Source organism: Xenopus laevis, chromosome 9_10L (genome assembly GCF_017654675.1).
Source record: "Xenopus laevis strain J_2021 chromosome 9_10L, Xenopus_laevis_v10.1, whole genome shotgun sequence".
In the NCBI taxonomy this organism is placed as follows: Eukaryota; Metazoa; Chordata; class Amphibia; order Anura; family Pipidae; genus Xenopus; species Xenopus laevis.
This window is the reverse complement of record NC_054387.1, coordinates 122,581,659-122,600,986: the sequence shown is the minus strand read 5'-3', so window position 1 is coordinate 122,600,986 and position 19,328 is coordinate 122,581,659. Positions and strand designations below refer to the sequence as shown.

Genomic DNA, 19,328 nt, shown 5'->3' with positions numbered 1-19,328 from the left:
CGCCTCGTCCTCGCCTTCATTCTTGATAATGCTGTGAAATATGGTTTGTATGTATGTGCAGTGGGTAAAGGAGGGTGTCTGGGGGGAAACTTATGGTGGAAGTACAAATACTAATGTGTAAACACAGCAGCATGGCCTCTCTTATCTGCATTCTCCTGCCATAAACACATTTAGCGCTGAACTACTGATGCTCCAGATAAACTACACTACTCTATAGCTCAGTGATCCCCAACCAGTAGCTCATGAGCAACATGTTGCTCTCCAACCCCTTGGATGTTGCTCCCAGTGGCCTCAAAACAGGAGCTTATTTTTGAGATCCAGGCTTGGAGGCAAGTTTTACTTGTATAAAAACCAGGTGTACTGCCAAACAAGCATCAGTGTAGGTTGACAATCCACATAGAGGCTACTAAATGGCCAATCACAGCCCTTATTTGGCACCCCAAGAACATTTTTCATGCTTGTGTTGCTCCCCAACACCTTTTACTTCTGAATGTTGCTCATGGGTTCAAAAGGTTGGGGATCCCTGTATAGCTGATCACCTCCACAGACTTTATAGGGCAATACCACATGGAGCATCACAATTGCTATTTGTGACGTGGATCGGTATGGCACTACCTGCCCCAGGTCACATCTCAGTCGCTCGCATCTGCAGGGACATAGGTTGCCTGACACTTAGGGGCCGATTCACTATGGGTCGAATATCGAGGGTTAATTAACCCTCGATATTCGACTAGGAATTAAAATCCTTCGACTTGAATATCGAAGTCGAAGGATTTAGCGCAGATAGTTTGATCGAACGATCGAAGGATAATTTTTTGATAGTTTGATCGAACGATAAAATCCTTCGAATCGAACGATTCGAAGGATTTTAATCCAACGATCGAAGGAATATCCTTCGATCAAAAAAAGTTAGCCAAGCCTATGGGGACCTTCCCCATAGGCTAACATTGACTTCGGTAGCTTTTAGATGGCGAACTAGGGGGTCAAAGTTTTTTTTAAAGAGACAGTACTTCGACTATCGAATAGTCAAACGATTTTTACTTCGAATAGTTAGATTCAAAGTCGTAGTCGAAGTAGCCCATTCGATGGTTGAAGTAGCCCAAAAAAAACTTCGAAATTCTAAGTTTTTTACCTTCGAAACCTTCACTAGAAGTTAGTGAATCGGCCCCTTAGAATTCTGCTGTGTGACATCACTTCAGCTATGACTATGAGTGACATCATGGCAACCAGAGTTTGATGGCTGCCCCCCCCATTACAGCTCCACCATCAGATTTATTCAGGTACTCTCTGACAGTGGCTGGGGGGGAGGTTTTATATTTCTAATTTTTTTTTCCATTCATTTATAATATAGACACCGAGGGCCGTCCCCCTTAAAGGGGTTGTTCCCTTTCAAACACCTAGAGGCACATTTATCAAGGGTTGCATTTCAAGGGTTAATAAACCCTCAAAGTTAAATCTATCGAATTCGAGGGGTTTAGCGCAAATGCTTCGATCGAACGATCAAAGTAAAAATCGAATGATTTTAAGCGATCGATTGAAGGATTTTTATTCGATCAAAAAAATGTTAGAAAAGAGCTGGGGAAGGTCCCCATAGGCTAACATTACACCTCGGTAGGTTTAAAGTGGCGAAGTATGAAGTCGAAATATTTTTTAAAGAGACAGTACTTCGACTATCGAATGGTCGAACGATTTTTACTTCGAATCGTTCAAATCATTTGATTCGATCGAATTTGACCCATTCGATGGTTGAAGTACCCAAAAAAATACTTTAAAATTCTAATTTTTTTTACATTTGAATTCTTCACTCAAGCTTAGTCTGCCCCCTAGTTGTTTTCAGATTGTTCACCAGAAATAACAACTTTTTCCAATTACTTTCTATTTTCTATGTGTAACTGTTTTTCTAATATTCAAGTGTAGTGTCATTTTTCACCTTCTAAAGCAGTTCTGACCCTGTAAACTGTTCTAAATTGATACATTTAGTTGATACATTTCTTATCTTTGTCCCTGCTGAGCAGAATCTCTGGGTTTCATTACAGGCAGCTGTTAGAATTGATACAATAGTTGCTAATACTCCAGAGATGCTGCTGAGAAATGGATCAACTAAATGTTGCAAAATTGTAACAGTTCAGAATCTGCTTTTACATGGTGCTAAAAATTAGTATTATCTTTAAAAATAGCCCCTTTATTGGAGCTCCCTATAGATGTTCTCTGGTCCCTGTCTGTGTTTCAAATGAGAGGTGGGCTTGTCCTAAAGTCCCTGCCAGAAGCACAGTAGAACGGGACAGCCAATCACAGCCCTGCAGTCACACAAGCAAAGACAGACTTTAGTTCCCTATCAGGTCCTGCTAGCTGCTGATTGGTTCCTGTCCTACGGTACAGTGAGCAGAGTCCCGGGGCTCCCCTGCACAGTCTGGGAATTCAGGGAGCAAGAAGTGGGGGAGAAGGGAGGGATTATTAGGGTTTTTACAGAAATATTTGATACATCAGCCTTAAGCACTACTTCTTTAAGCACAATTCTTCTATATCAAAATGAGTATAACGCATTGATACATTCTTATTTTTTACACAAAATGACAAAACTATAAAAAATAAATAATGAAAACAAATTGCTTAGAAAAAGATGCTTAGAATAGGCCCGTATATAACATAATAAAAGCTACCTTAAAGGTGAACCACCCCTTTAATAAAAAAGTCAATACAAAATACTCGTAATAATGCAAAGAAACATTTAAAAGGGGAAAAGTGAGAGTTTGGGGGCATTTTGCAGAGGTAAGAAAATGGGGAGGGAAAAAAAAAGTGATGTTGCTTTCAGTTCCATAACCCCCAATGCTTCTGTTTACTATCCCTCAGTTAAGCAATGCCGTCAGCTCTCCCATATTTACCTACCAGGTGTGGCCAATAACTGCCCCAAGGTGTTCACTTCATTGGTAATATTTTCCTCTCTAAGGGCAACGTCACATGGGGCTGTTTTGGACACCGTATTCTTGGGTCTGCAATAGAAACACTTAAAACAGCCCTGTGCGACACTGCCCTCATTTTTAAAGGGAAAATGTATCCTCTTTTTGATGTGTACAACCAAAGTACAAAATGCATGCAACGCCTGGGTCTTAAAGGAGAAGGAAAGTCGTTTAGCACTTGGGGGTGCAAAATGTTAGGCACCTCCAAGTGAATTTATTTACTTACCTGAAACCCAGGGAGCACCATGGAGTGATCCTCTTCCGGCTTCTTCTTTCCTTGCGCGGCTGCGTATGTGAATTAGAGTGAAAAGCCGAACCTTAACTAAAAAGTCGGCTATTTTATTCTACTGCGCATGCATTTGCCCCGGGAAATTTGAAGAAAGAAGAAGCCGGAAGTGAATCGCTCCGTGGTGCTCGCTGGTATAACCCCAGGCCGTTGCAGTCTTCTGCTGATAGGAGCACCGGCTCGGAGTTTCAGGTAAATCAATACAATCACATGGGGGTGCCTAACATTTGGTGATAAACGACTTTCCTTCTCCTTTAAAGGGCACCTTGTGGGCAAAAATTCCCAATCAAAGGTGTGGAGCCTGCACTCTGGTTGGGGTTAACAGTAGTTTTTATTTAACAAATTGTCCCCACCAGAGCTAGGCCACCCGCAGCGCTGATTCTTACCTAAAGGCCGTCTGAGGTGGCTCCTGCAATGCCGCCCCCCCTCACCGACTTACCTGTCGGGAGGGGAGGCAGGAACACTAATGCGGAGAGCGCAATTGAGCTCTCTCGCATTAGTAAAGCCGAATTTCCAGTTTAAAAAACGTAAATTCGGCTCTTAAAGGTACCAGGACCAGGAGTGGCTTTTTGTCTCCCCTGGAAACCTCTCCGGCGTTGCCGCCTGAGGTGAGCGTCTCAGCTCGACTCATTGGCGGCGCGCCCCTGGCCACCCGCACCAAGAGGGAGCTCCTGGTAAGAGCAGCCATGTTGGGGGAACACGCATAATGAGCGAATGCTGTGACTGTACAACATGGCCGTCTTGGGAGCTCCCGGTGACAGTGTCCTATCGCTGGCAGGGTTTTTTTTTTCTTTTAAAAACTTGTTACCCCCAACTGGAGTGCGGGCTCTATTAGCAGGCACCTTTGGCTGGGAATATTTTTGCCCAACAGGTGCCCTTTGAGTCCAGTCAGGGGACCATCTGCGGGGAGTGTGTATGTCCCCCCTCATATCTAAGATGGTTTCCTCCGGGTACTCTGGTTCCTCTCACAATCACACAATGTTATTGAAAGATATTAGATTGTAAGCTCCACTGGCGCAGAGACTGCGGTACTATGTCTGTGAGGCTATGTAACTAGACAATAATATTTATGTCTGTGTAACGTATATGGACTCCACATGGGATAGAAAAGACACACAGAAGTTTAATAAAGTGCAAGTCTGTCACATAACTTCGGATACAGTATTTACTTTAGCGCCTTCCCACTCGGTGATTAACTGCTCCCCTCTACAGCAGCACCGTGTAAGCCATTCTCTATTGCTATTCTATTTATACACTCACACAACTAACAACAACCCCTCCTGCGCGCCCGCCAAAGAATGTTAAACCATGTGACTAACTCTGCATGATGTAACCAGAGCACCGCCAATGACGCTTCCTCACCCCACTGCAAACTCGCGCTTTCATTGGACGTCGCTAACTCGTTCTACGGGCGGGGTTTCGCCGCTTGCCAAGTCAACCAAACCTAGGAGCGAAGCCACGCCCTCATTTGTGTACTTGCTGCGCTACGCACTAAACGCTTATTCATATTTATGAGGTGGTTCCTTGTGCGGGGAATGGGGATGTTGTTGTGTAACTATGAGCCTTTGCTGCTTTTGGGCGGTATTTCATTTTTGGGGTTATTGTTGTTTTCAGCTCTCCCATTGCCACCTGAAAAGTTTTTTATTCCATACTAATAGTCAGTGAAACACAAAATCACTGCTTTTTGCAAAAACATAACAACTAGAAGTTTCTGAGGCCAAAAGAAAAATAATTTTAGTGCCCTGCGTAACCATTGTGTCAAGGATAGAGTTGCTACCTGCCCGGTATTTTAGCGGCCTGGCTGGTAAAAATGATGGTTGATCCCAATGTTATTAATACGGAGAAAGGCTAAACATATAGGAAGGCCGGTATTTTTTTCAGGAAAAGGTGGTAACCCTAGCCACGGACAGCCTATACCTCCTCCTGTGCCCCCACAACTGTTCAAACTCTGCTTCTTCTTTATAAGATCCCATCATGCAACTGATTAGTGGACAATATAACAAGATAGTGAGAATAGAGAAGGACAAGGTGACAGCGCTTAAGATGGCAACAGTAGGATAAATTGCCATAGAAGAGCAAGATACAGTAGGACGAGATTGCCATAAGATAGCACAATATAATCGGATGAGATTGGCATAGGGTTGCTGTCTTTTCTGGAAAAAAAATACCGGCATTCCTATATATTTATCCTTTTTCCCTATTAATAACATTGGGATCAACCATCATTTTTACCGGCCAGGCCAGTAAAATTCTGGCCAGGTGGCAATCCTAGATTGGCATGGACGAGCAAGATAGCAACAGAAGGATGAGATTTGCCAAGGGGAGCAAGATACTTTTGGACAAGATTGCCACAAGAGAGCAAGATACTGTAGGGCAAGATTGCTACGAGAAAGCGGTATACAGTAGGATGTGATTGCCATGGCAGAGCAAGATACAGTAAGATGAGATTGCCACGGGAGAGCAAGATACAGTAGGATGAAACCGACATGGCAGAGCAATTTACAGTAGGATGAGATTGCTACAAGAGAGCAAGATGCAATATGACTAGGTTGCCACAGGAGAGCAAGATACAGTAGGACGAAGTTGCCACTGGAGAGCAAGATACAGTAGTGTATGATTGACATGGGAGAGCAAGACACAGTAGGATAAGATTGCCACAGGAGAGCAAGATATAGTAGGACGAGGTTGCCACTGGAGAGCAAGATACAGTAGTATGTGAATGATTGACATGGGAGAGCAAGACACAGTAGGATGAGATTGCCACAGGAAAACAAGATACAGTAGGACAAGGTTGCCACTGGAGAGCAAGATACAGTAGTATGTGAATGATTGACATGGGAGAGCAAGACGCAGTAGGATAAGATTGCCACAGGAGAGCAAGATATAGTAGGATGAGATTGCCACTGGAGAGCAAGATACAGTAGTATGTGATTGATTGACATGGGAGAGCAAGACACAGTAGGATGAGATTGCCACAGGAAAACAAGATACAGTAGGACAAGGTTGCCACTGGAGAGCAAGACACAGTAGGATGAGCAGGGGCGTAACTATAGAGGAAGCAGACCCTGCGCCTGCAGGGGGCCCAGGAGGTATAGGGGCCCCACGAGGCCCTAATTCATATACAGTTTCAATAAATATTGGTAAAACAAGTCAACTGCTAAAAATTTTGGGGGCCTGAAAAATAATTTGCTGTGGGGCCCAGTAATATCTAGTTACGCCACTGAGGGTGAGATTGACATGGGAGAGCAAGATGCCAACAGTGGGGCGAGATTGCCACAGGAGACCAAAATAGCAACAGAAGAACAAGGTTGCCACATGGGGTGCAAAATTGCAACAGTAGGGCAATTAAGCAAGATGTGGACAGTAGTGGAAGAATGCAACAGTACTTTTTTTTTTTATTAATGATCGCCAACCTGAAACCCTTTAGTTGTGGCTGAAGTACAACTCCCACAACCCCAGGGCTTGTCCTGTCAGGTGGCACTTCAACCACAATGGCAAGACCCTAGGTTGTTATAATAGACATCCGCTGAGCTTCATCTGCAGTATGCGACATGAGGGTTGTGAACGTGAATAATAATATATTTACTTCCTGATCCCTATCTGTCTGGGATATTAGGGTTGTTTGTCAAATGGAGCTTAAACATTAACCATACAATGTACACATAACCTTGCTATAACAGAGTCTATGAAGAGTATAGAGAGCAATATTTATTCTGAAGTGTGCCGGAGACTAACCCTTTATCTGCTGGAAGGGTTGCTTGCTCCATGTGCTTTATAACTAGGGTGATTTAAAGTCTGCAGTAAATTCCTCCAGGAATGGGGGTACACAGAAATCATTGACATTATACCTTATTACCTTACAATAATTAATTCAATGAATATTTAAAATTCCATGTTTCTCGTAACATTGCATAAACTGCACTGCAGCACTTTATCAAAAATTCCCTGAAATGAACACCTATGGTCTCATACAGCCAATGTGATTTAGAGGCTGAGTTTGTGCTATCGTATTTATTTGTCTTGTACTGCATCCATGTAATCTCACATTCTGTGTTCGTGAAAAAAGGGATGCAGATTGACAATTTAAATGCAGGTAGGTTTATGATTATCTAGGGCTTATTCTGAGTTACCAGTGGTAGCTGCTTTATCCACCCTTTCTAAATTTCCTTCCAAACTAGCACCTAGGACTGGTCCTGCTGATCTGGATCGCAGGGTTCCCCATGCAGCCTTCACAATGGATTCTCTGGAAGATTTGCTAGCGACTGGGGCCAGCTAAACATTTTCTCCATCTTTCTTACGTCTCAGTAACTAGCACAGAGCCTTTGTATGGTAACCCCTAGCAATCAATCAGCAATTTGCTTTCATTGTTCTATTGTGGTAGGCTGACACATCTAACTGCTGATTGGTTGCTGTAGGCTAATAAACTGGGGAAAATGTTCTCAGCATATGTAAATGTAGATATATTAAGTGGACCCTGATAGCAAAATCTCAAAACTCTGGCAAAATAATGTGCTCTGCAACTATACATTGAAACAGCATGTGAGTTATGGCCTCATTACACCATGGCACAAGCACATTTTATGTTTTCAGACCATGGCCATTTAGGCTGCTGCAGGAACCGTTATTAATATACGAATACAATGGCTCCACTAGGAGCTCTAGGTTCCTTGCAATGGCGTAACTAGATGTTACTGGGCTCCACAGCAAAATAATAATTTTAGGGCCCTCAAATTATCAAGAGGTTGTCCTGTTTCACCAATATATATGAAAATTATTAATTATTTAGGGCCACATGGTCTGCTTCCTCTGTAGTTACGCCCCTGATTCCTTGGTTTGATTCCACCCTGGACACCAACAGTTTGTCCTCGTCATGCTTTCATGGGTTTCCTCCAAGAACATACAGTAAGGTAAACTGACTTCTGATACAGAAAGGCCCTTATGGTATGTGATATTGATAGGTACCATAGATTGTAAGCTCCACTGGTAAAGGATATGAACAATGTTTAACCTCTGTGTTGTAGAGGAGGTAATAGCTGCCTCCTGCCTGTGATGCATATTCACTTGCTGTAGGACCTCTTGAATTGTGGGTTATGGCAGCCTAGACCTTGTATTCATGGGCATGTATCTGAAACAGAAGGAGTGGGATGGAGAGATAGAGACAGGCACAACTGAGGTGGGGGTAGAGTGAAAGAAGCAGTGGTGTCATTATCAGGGGAATTGGGGGGAGGTGCAAGTTGGCTGGGACTCACCAAGATGTCCAGAACCTGCTCACGACATACAAATACTGGATTGAGAATCCTGCCATCAGAGGAAGTGGGCCTGGTCCCGATGTCCTAGATAATGTTGCCCAGGGTCTGTAAGCCTCTAGTTAGGCCTGCGGTTAGGATAAAGGGCAAGTGAAGCAGTGGGTGGGCAGAGGGGGCACAACTTCAGAGAAAATATTGAATTACGTACATTATTGGAGAAGTTCATTATTGGGTAGTACTGGTATGGTTGGACTTTGTGTTTGGGGGGGGGGGTTGTTTGATTTGTACCCTTACCTTGGTTGATACTAGGAGAGGGTGTAAGAGTGAAGGAGATAATAGGAAAGGGTGAAAATTAAAAATAAAGAAAGGGGAGAGCTAGGGGAAGGAAATACAGGGGGAGAGAGTGTGGAGAAACCTAGAGAGGGGAGAAGGAGGAAGAAAGAGAGGGAGAGAGGGTGAGAGTGTGTGAGAAAGATAAAGAGAGAGAGGGGGGGGGGTTGACAGCATAAGCAAACTGGGGGGGGGTGCTGTGTGCCAGGGGCAGAGAGAGAAAGAGAGAAAGATAGAGAGTGCCATCAGAACATATAGCTGAATCTGAGGACCTTGTTGACATCTTGCCCTGACAGTTTAGAGGTGAATTAACCCTCTGTCTGTTCCCTTTACAAAGGCAGTGAAGCACTAGCAGGATGGAAAGGAAGGAAGAGGGCGTGTCTCAGGCTGTAGGGGGGCTGGATCTGGGGGCTGGCTCACTGTGGCAGGTTCCGCCTCCTTCTCCCCAGTCGGTAGCAGGTTAGAGCTGCAGTTCTACTGAACTTCCCTACTGGTATCTAATGCAGGTATGGGGACCCTGTGATACGGTAGCCCCTCCCAAGTAGTAGAACATTGGTACCTTCCCTGGATCTCCCCCACTTTCCAATGGCCAGTAGCTCTGCTTGAGAAGAATAAAGAAAGGAAGCAGCATGGCCAGCCTGGGGTATGATCACAGCTCTCTGGAGGAGCTGGACCCTTCTCTGTCCCTCCAGGAGACCAGTGACATTGAATCCATGCTGCTCAATGACATTGATGGTGAGTACTACTTGCCTGGGCTTATGGGGGGGCTGTGGCTTGGGAGCTGCAACTGTAAAAGCAGTAGTTTAGCAGCACTGGGTTAAGGAAGTCATTATATCTTAGGCTTCTAGTGCTGGGGGAAGGTTGAGAAGCATGTTGCACTTCAATGGGAGAAGAAGCTAAGTGATTTTTGGGCCCCAAGGGGCTAATGGCTAATGTTTAACTGTTGTTCGTCTTGGGAGGGCAGAAAAGGGGTATAGCTTTGTTATTCTCCAGAGTCCTGACCTCTCCCCTCTCTTATAAATGCCCAGGGCTGAATGGAGTAGGGCCTGATGAGTGTCCTCTTATGCCTTATTGACATTCTGATGCAACTCTATTTGCCCAGCTGCCCCATGTGTTGCACTTCCTCTCAGCTCCTCTGGGTTACTAGGGCACTTGCCTCATGGCCCCGCCCCCTGCCTGACATCACACTCAGGTTACTATCGGACATCGCCTCACTTGTCTTGTTTGTGCTGGGAGAAAGGAATGACAGGGGGCGTATTATGCACTGTCTTTATTATTATTATGATTATTGTCTTCTTCATTATTACATACACACATAATTGCACCAACGTATTCCTCCTCAGCACTCTTCCACAGACAGACTGAAACACCAGTGAGAGCCCTGCCCCTGGTGTATTTATTACTATCTAGTATGTATTATAGCTAATGCGGGCGGGAACCAGGGATGCATGGAGCCTGCATTCAGGCATAATGTACCCCCTACTGTAAATGATAAGGATATTAGAAGTCACTGAGGAGTTCTGTGACCATATAAAGGCCCAAGGCTGCAGGCTGAGTTATACAGGGAACTCTGAGTATCACTCATGTATTATAAGGGATAATGTACCCCCTACTGTAAATGATAAGGATATTAGAAGTCACTGAGGGGTTCTGTGACCATATAAAGACACAAGGCTGCAGGCTGAGTTATACAGGGAACTCTGAGTATCACTCATGTATTATAAGGGATAATGTACCCCCTACTGTAAATGATAAGGATATTAGAAGTCATTGAGGGGTTCTGTGGCCATATAAAGGCACAAGGCTACAGGCTGAGTTATACGGGGAACTCTGAGTATCACTCATTTATTATAAGGGATAATGTACCCCCTACTGTAAATGATAAGGATATTAGAAGTCACTGAGGGGTTCTGTGACCAGCACAATGCTACAGGCTGAGTTATACGGGGAACTCTGAGTATCACTCATTTATTATAAGGGATAATGTACCATCTACTGTAAATGATAAGGATATTGGAAGTCACTGAGGGGTTCTGTGACCAGCACAATGCTACAGGCTGAGTTATATAGTAAAAAAAGTACTCCCTTTTGTAAAATATAAGGATATAATTTACAGGATATTCATAGCTCTTGTTTATTTAATACATATATATACGCGTGTGTGTGTATATCCTGACGACGGTTTAAAGAGAACCAAAACGCGTAGATGGTGGGAGATTTTGTTAAACCTCAATAAATTCACCTATTGTTAACTCCGTGAGTGCACCTAATAATTTTTTACTATTTTACTTCAAATGAGGAGCACCCGCCATTCGATTTGAGTCTGGTATACACATAGACTGTTATATATATATTCATATATAAAGGTATATGTCTGAGCCTTATTGGAGTTTAGAGACACATGATGTGACTGCTGGATGATCATGTGCTTTATGTTGACCTCCATGGTAATATAGGGCCACAGGAAAGGAAGTTTTAGAAAACAAGACCGGCTATTGAGAATGTGGCCACCGGTGCTTTATGAGGTGCGATGTGCTTCCTGCGAGACAAAACATTTTACTGCGCTCCTCTGAGGGTCCTCTCACTTATAAAAAGGTTCCTCTGTGCAGCCCAAGATTTATTAATGCCTCTGAACATCAGGCGTATTGATTCTGTCGCACATACTGCTGTACTTATTACAACACAATTAGTATATTTGTGCTTGGTAAAATACATATATTTAAAAAAAAAAAAAAAATATATATATATATATATATATATAGTGAATAAAGTACCCCCTTTTGTAAAATATAAGGATATTATAAGTTACCGAGGAGTTCCATGACCATATAAAAACACGAGGCCGTAGGCCGAGTGTTTTTATACAGGTCATGGAACTCCGAGGTAACTTCTAATATCCTCATATTTTACAACTGGGGGTACTTTATTTATTATAATACACAAATTTCAATGAGTCATGTGACAGAAATGACATCAGAACTCACCGTTTATAACTGATGACATCAGAACTCACCGTTTATAAGGATATAATTTACAGGATATTCATGGCTTTTGTGTATTATATATATATATATATAACAAGGGAAAGTTGTGCTCACCACTAATTTTTAAAACCATTAGGCGGGGGTGCAATGAGGCAGTGACCACAAAATACATATAGACAAATACAAGAGTCCCCCTGCACTCAACCCATTATCAATATATTTAAGACTATATATATTTATGTTTGTCCATATATAGCAATACTGTACATTTAAGCTGGCCAACTACGTCAAAGTCATCCCATATCTGGCCAGTCCTATGCTCAATTTTATCTGATTCATTAAGAATTCTATTGCTTCATTATACATTTTACAAAGGGACTAAGTTTTACCTGCAACTTACAAACACTGTTTTGCCATTGCTCACCCATTGGTAAAGACAAGCTTTATTCGGTGTGGCAGCTAGAGTTTTCTGGAAAAATACCAGCCTTCCTATATATTTATCTTTTTTCCCCACTAATAACATTGGGATTAGCCATCATTTTTACTGTGCAGGCCAGGTGGCAACCCAAGTGGCAGCTCCTGCTTCTATAAAATATCACTTCCTATACAGAATAGCATGTGCCTATAAATTTAGCAGAAATGAATGTTTGGCCTCGTGGCCAACTGGCGGATACAATGCGGTTCTGCCAACCCTTCAAACTGTCGTATCTAGCCCCCTGTTTGGACCTTGCCTATTATGAAATCATCCTCTTCAAATATATTGTTTGACTTTGAACAAAGTCTGTTGGGGGTCGGCCATCGTACAATCTGCTGAGTGAGGAGACAATTCCTATTATCCTCCCTATATTTTTATATTTTTGCCCAATACAATGAACCATCAAGAGGACAGTAAAATACTGAGTGGAAGGCAAGTCTGTGGCCACAACTCTGTCAGCATTACTGGCTAGTTCTACCCCTCATAAGCACATACAGGAAATTCTAGTCAAAATGTTGCATTGTGGGTAAACAAAAACCAAAACCTTGAGTTTCTTTTTAACACCTGATTCAGCTGCGGTGGACTAGCAGGGGCTTATGGGAGCTGTAGTTTTTTGTTTTCTTTTTATTTAGCGAGAAACAGCTCCACGCTTTGGCACCGCCCCTGGTTTCCATTCACGCTCGCTATATATCGTCAACGCCCCCCTCAGACCCACTGACAGTGTCACAGGCTGTGTGTGAACGGCCGACAGTAACCCTGCAGAGGTTGAAACGTGAACGAACGCGAGTAACCTCGTCAGAGACTGGGGCTGAATCCTCCCTCAGTCTCAAGCCAGGACTGGGCCGTCTCTCGCGCAGAAAGGCGAGCGGCTTCCCTCTCCCTGATTGGCCCCGAGCAGTCACCTCATCTCAAAGCCCCGATTCAGGCTCTTTCACTTTTCCTGAGGAGAAGGAGGCGGGGCCCGGGCGGTGACGCGGGGAAAGTGGGAGGCGTGGGACTGAGCAATAAGACGAAGGGGGAGGAACTGAAAAGAAACTCAAAATTCTGATACTTTTTTCCCTACTTCACTTTTGACTAATTTCAAGATCCCTTGGGTGCTGTATGGTGGGTCTTGGGAAGTGGAAGGTTGCTCTGGCCCCTGAGCTACAATGGAGTGCACTTTTGAAGGTACAGGAGGGGGGGAGATTTAGGCTTTGCCACTTGCAGAGTTGCTGAGGGGGGGGGGGTCCTATTGGGTATTTTACAGAACATCAGCCACTGGATTTTAACCCTTCCCTCTGCTGGACTCATCATTTTTGTTTGTTATTTATGAATTGTGCCTCTGATCATTTCATTCACCTGTTATCCTGGTTTAGTGGCAGTGACAGACATGTGAAAATTGGGCTCATGAGGTTAAAATGGGGCTCCTTAGATGAGAATGGGGCTCCTGAGGTGAATCCTGAGGTGAAAATGGGGCTCCTGAGGTGAAAATGGGGCTCCTGAGGTGAAAATGGGGCTCTTGAGGTGAATCCTGATGTGAAAATGGGGCTCCTGACATGAGAATGGGGCTCCTGAGATAAATCCTGATGTGAAAATGGGGCTCCTGAGATGAATCCTGAGGTGAAAATGGGGCTCCTGAAATGAGAATGGGGCTCCTGAGATAAATCCTGATGTGAAAATAGGGCTCCTGAGGTGAAAATGGGGCTCCTGACATGAGAATGGGGCTCCTGAGATAAATCCTGATGTGAAAATGGGGCTCCTGAGATGAATCCTGAGGTGAAAATGGGGCTCCTGAAATGAGAATGGGGCTCCTGAGATAAATCCTGATGTGAAAATGGGGCTCATGAGATGAATCCTGATGTGAAAATGGGGCTCCTGAGATGAATCCTGATGTGAAAATGGGGCTCATGAGATGAATCCTGAGGTGAAAATGGGGCTCCTGAGGTGAATCCTGATGTGAAAATGTGGCTCCTGAGGTGCAAATGGGGCTCCTGAGTTGAAAATGGGGCGCCTGAGGTGAAAATGGGGCTCCTGAGTTGAAAATGGGGCGCCTGAGGTGCAACAATACCCCAACAGAAATATATCCTGAACTCCTCCTGTTCTCCTTCGTCCTCGGCTGCTCCATCCTCCTGGTTTGCTTGCTAGCATTCACCTTACCGCCTCTGCTGGGAGACCATGCCTCACACTACTTCTAATATTATCCTTTTATTACAGGTATGGGACCTGTTATCCAGAATGCTCGGGACCTGGGGCTTTCTGGATCTTTCCATAATATGCATCTTCATACTTTAGGTCTATTAGAAAATCATGTAAACATTAAATAAACCCAATAGGCTGGTTTTGCCTCCAATAAGGATTAATTATATCTTAGTTGGGATCAAGTACAATCTACTGTTTTATTATTACACAGAAAAAGTTAATCATTTAAAAAAAATTGAATTATTTGGATAAAATAGAGTTAATGGCAGACAGCCTTTCTGCAAATCAGAGCTTTCTTGATAATGGGTTCCCATACCTGTATACCCCACAAAGGGGCCACAGTAACCCACAGCACGCTTCTCCCCAAATGCATCAGTGAAGTACGGAAGCTGTTCCTAATTCTTTTACATGCATTTCAGTGTGGGTGATGTAGAGTAGAGGAGATTCACACTCTTTGATGTAGTGACTGGTGGGATTCCACAGTCAGGATGGAACCAACAGAGCCAAATATGTTTAAAGGGCAACTTCACTTTTTTTTCCAGGTAGCAAAAGAAAATGTCATTCTAAGCGACATCCCAATATACATGTATTAGGCTTATGCGTAAATGTAAATTGCAAAGTTCTCTGATTTTGAATCTAGCAGAAGTCAGTTCTCTTGTTAATCAGCTGGCGGCTGCTGCTACATGGTGTCGGGAGGCAGCTCCAGCAGTGCAGACAATATCATTAACAATTGCCTTTTCGAATAACTTTCAAAATCACTGTGAATGAGTAATGAATGGATATCAGGAGTTGCTTAGAATGATTTTGATTTTTCTTTCATGATGCAAAGAACAAAAAAAGCTCCGATTATTACCGTACATGCATATATAATTAAACAGGGCCTGAAGTGACTTAAGGTGGTACCTGCTATGCGCACTGAATTAGTCTTTTTGCTTTTTTATTTTTTACAACGAGGTGCAGAAAACAGAGGATTAGGGGGTCCCCAGTTGTGCCGTTTGGGAGAGGTAGGCAGGGAGGGGGCCATGCTATTAGGAAGGATTTGGTTCTCCTTTAAATGCTATTTTTGCCCCATCTAGCTGCAGGTGTCGGCTTTTGCAGGGCAGGCTTAGTCACTTTGCCTTGATCTGATTGCATGAAGTAAAAGCAACTGAAGTCTATGGAAGTTACACGGAGCAATGCTGATAGATTTTGTTAACTTGTTGGGAACAATTGGAGGTCTATAATTTTTTTTAAAGGGGGTGTAAATCCCCAAATAAAAGTTTGCCTGATTAAAAAAATTTAATTATAAGCAATTTTCCTATATAGATTCATTGCAGATTTTTGCTGGTTAATTTGTGACTATAACTGCTGTTGAAAGCAGGATCTCCCTGTCCCTTTTTCTTCTCTGCACTGCTGGTTTGATATTTGAAACAATGTAGCAGAAGCCAGACATGTATAGAAATGAACAAGGCTACGCTGTTTGATTGACACAACCAGCAGTGCAGAAAAGGGTTAACAAACACTGCTTTCAACTGCAATTACATTTACAAATAAGACTAAATGAGGTTGTCTTAAAATACCACTATTGTATTACCCCTAGCCATTTAGGTTGAGATTTGGGGTGAGTGCTTATTTGTGCCCTGGGTACCCCTGGAACTATAGCAGGGTGACACCCCAATGTTTCTATATATCTGTAACCTTGTTATGAGCTAAGGGGGCCCAGCCTGAAGGCCAGTTAGGGGGAGATTTGGGGTGAGTGCTTATTTGTGTCCTGGGTACCCCTGGAACTATAGCAGGGTGACACCCCAATGTTTTTATATACTTTTAATCTTGTTATGAGCTAAGGGGGCCCAGCATAAGGGGCAGTTAGGATGAGATTTGGGGTGAATGCTTATTTGTACCCTGGGTACCCCTGGAACTATAGCAGGGTGACAGTTACCCCAATGTTTCTATATATATATATATATATATATATATATATATATATATATATATATCTATCTCTCTGTAACCTTGTTTTGAGCTAAGGGGACCCAGCCTGAAGGCCAGTTAGGGGAAGATATGGGGTGAGTGCTTATTTGTGTCCTGGGTACCCCTGGAACTATAGCAGGGTGACACCCCAATGTTTTTATATACTTTTAATCTTGTTATGAGCTAAGGGGGCCCAGCATAAGGGGCAGTTAGGATGAGATTTGGGGTGAATGCTTATTTGTACCCTGGGTACCCCTGGAACTATAGCAGGGTGACAGTTACCCCAATGTTTCTATCTATATATATATATATATATATATATATATATATATATATATATATATATATATATATATATATATATATATATCTCTCTCTCTCTCTGTAACCTTGTTTTGAGCTAAGGGGACCCAGCCTGAAGGCCAGTTAGGGGAAGATATGGGGTGAGTGCTTATTTGTGCCCTGGGTACCCCTGGAACTATAGCAGGGCACCTGCTACTCCTCTGTGAGTACCAAAGCATCAGAAAATACCTTGCCATTGGGAGCCATGGGAATCACCACAGGTAATGCATTTAAACGGTGTTATTGAATGATATAGGAGAAGACGCAATTATGAGACTAGGGTTTCTGCAAGCGACAGGGGAGACCATTGAGGGTGATGGCACATGAGGGGGAGAAATTCGAGTACCCTTTGGGGACAAAGCACCCAAAAAACACCCTTCCGTAGCAGTGAATTGTGTAGTCCAGCAATAGTAGTTAGCAGATGCACTAAGTAGACTGGGAGAATCTTACCCCAGGCTAGCCCTACTACTGTGGTATATAAATATTATCTCTAACCACCTCCTTTTTTCTCTCATCAGATATGCTCCAGCTTATTCACAACAATGACAATGACTTCCTGTTTGATGGAGTTGCCTTTAACACCATCAATGGCTCTGCGCAGGACCCAACTCCTCCTGTCGATCTTGCTGGGGGAGAAGCATTAAGCTCTTTAGAGGGATTATTGGCTGCTCCCCCCAGTGCGCCCCCTATGAAGATGTTTCCTCTTGGTTTCCCGGGGCAACAGTCTCCTGTCCATCCTCAGGATTCTCTGGGGCAGCAGATCAGTCCTTCTACACAGAGCCTGGCAAATGAAGAGCCTATGCAGATCTGTTCCAGTCCAAAGCAAGTGCCGAGCAAGCTCCAGCAGTCTCCACAATCACTGCAGAACCTGATATTCGGGCAAAACTTTGTGTCTCAAGCTCAGCCTCAGTTCAACTCACAGACGGCATTAGGAGCATACCAGCAGGATCAGGGGACTTACACAGGTAAGAAAAGCACAGCCTGATTGATATGTTAGTATCAACACAAAGCAATTGGAACACAACGTGGAAATGTAGAACCTTGCTTTCTGAGTAAACCGAAATGTGATGTCATGGCTGTAAGAGTATAACACTACTATGTCAAACTTGGGAGAACACATTTATACGTCATTCTGACCCACTAACTTTCATAATACAAAGTTGTTGAAGCGCTTGCTCCCCAGCTATTGGTTAAAGTCAGCTGCCATCAGCTACTTTACTTGCCCAGATTTGGACAGACAGTTTGGCTAATATCAGCCATATTGCTTAACCATCTAAATGTGTATGTCAGGTTGGGAGGCCATTTCAACAGATTGTCCTGTGTTTCAGTTGGGTTACTGATTATAGAATATGTTTTGAATATTTCATGTACTCATGAGCCTTGTCGGCCTGCACATGGTTTATCAGCAGATGCCGAATTCAAGAGGAACTGCGGCCTGCACACCAGTTGCCTTATATGCTCACATGTTGATTTCTGTTGATTTTCATTTACAGTAGTCATTATCCCATGTGTATTGTTAGGTGTTTGCTATTTCTATGATAAATTTTCATTTTGTCTCATTCCATGTTTCCGACGTGCTCGATTGGTGCAGTCCCTCAGAGTGTTGCTAACCAGCAAGGTATAATAAATCAGCCTATACAGAATGCCACTGGGCAAGCCAGACAACAAAGCCTGCAGGCTGTCTCGAGCCAAACCATGCAGCCACTTCAGAATAACGCCGCTCAAGCTGGACATGTGCCGCAGAATATTGCAGGACAAACTCTGCAGCAAGTTGCAGTACAAGGTGTGCAACAGTTGCAAAGTGTCACTGGACAACCTCTTCAGAGCATAACTAGTGTTGCAGGACCACAGCTGCAAAGCATCGCCCCCGTGCTTCAGCAGGCACAGTCCCCCACCCAGATACAGCAGCCTGTTACCATCCACACGCAGACCATCTCGCCACAGCAGTTTATCACCACCACCAGTACTTCACCTGTCACCCCCCATATCCAACAGGTCCCGGTGAGTAGAGATGGTCATCGAGCAGGCAATTCAAAAGGCTTATGTATATGGGACTCAAACGAAAGGGGAACTATAAGTATATACTATAGAATGAAAATTTAATATACTGTAAGCTCCATAATATGGAAATTTTCTAAATACAATCAATTAAAAATTCTGTACAGTTTCTGAAATAATCAAGTTTATCTTCACTATCCCTCTCTCCACATCTGTTTCTCTTCATTCTGCCTTCATTCAGCAGTTGGGTGTCAGATATTCATTGACAGTTAGATCCAATATATCTTATAGGGGGAGGGCTCTTTTTGCCTAGAAGATGTATTAGAGCTCACTCTATTGAAATCACCAGGGCTCCTTTTGCCTAGAAGATGTCTTCATTCAGCAGTTGGGTGTCAGATGAATGATCCAATATATCTTATAGGGGGGCTCCTTTTGCCTAGAAAATGTATTAAAGCTCACTCTGTTGAAATCACCAGACATCATGTCTCTCCACATGCAGGATTTGTCCAAAAGGCAGTTTTTTTGTTTGTACTGGAATCAGTTATTTGAGTGATCTCTAATTCATCTGTTAGGAAAAGGAAC

The 19,328-nt window shown here is 43.4% G+C and overlaps 1 protein-coding gene across 5 annotated transcripts in view; it reads left to right on the top strand.

The window, feature by feature from the left end:
- Nucleotides 1–9,228: 9,228 nt before the first annotated feature.
- The window catches only part of LOC108701685 (sterol regulatory element-binding protein 1), a 30,303-nt gene continuing 20,203 nt past the window's right edge, over nt 9,229–19,328 (top strand). For 2 of the 5 annotated variants that reach the window (XM_041575839.1, XM_018236628.2), the window contains exons 1-3: nt 9,229–9,554; nt 17,267–17,713; nt 18,340–18,749. In XM_041575839.1, the coding sequence (XP_041431773.1) occupies nt 9,449–9,554; nt 17,267–17,713; nt 18,340–18,749 (963 nt within the window). In that variant the 5' untranslated portion in view covers nt 9,229–9,448. Of the gene's footprint in view, nt 9,555–13,261; nt 13,446–17,266; nt 17,714–18,339; nt 18,750–19,328 lie in introns of those variants that run through there. The other 3 variants (XM_018236631.2, XM_018236629.2, XM_018236630.2) reach the window with 2 other exon arrangements.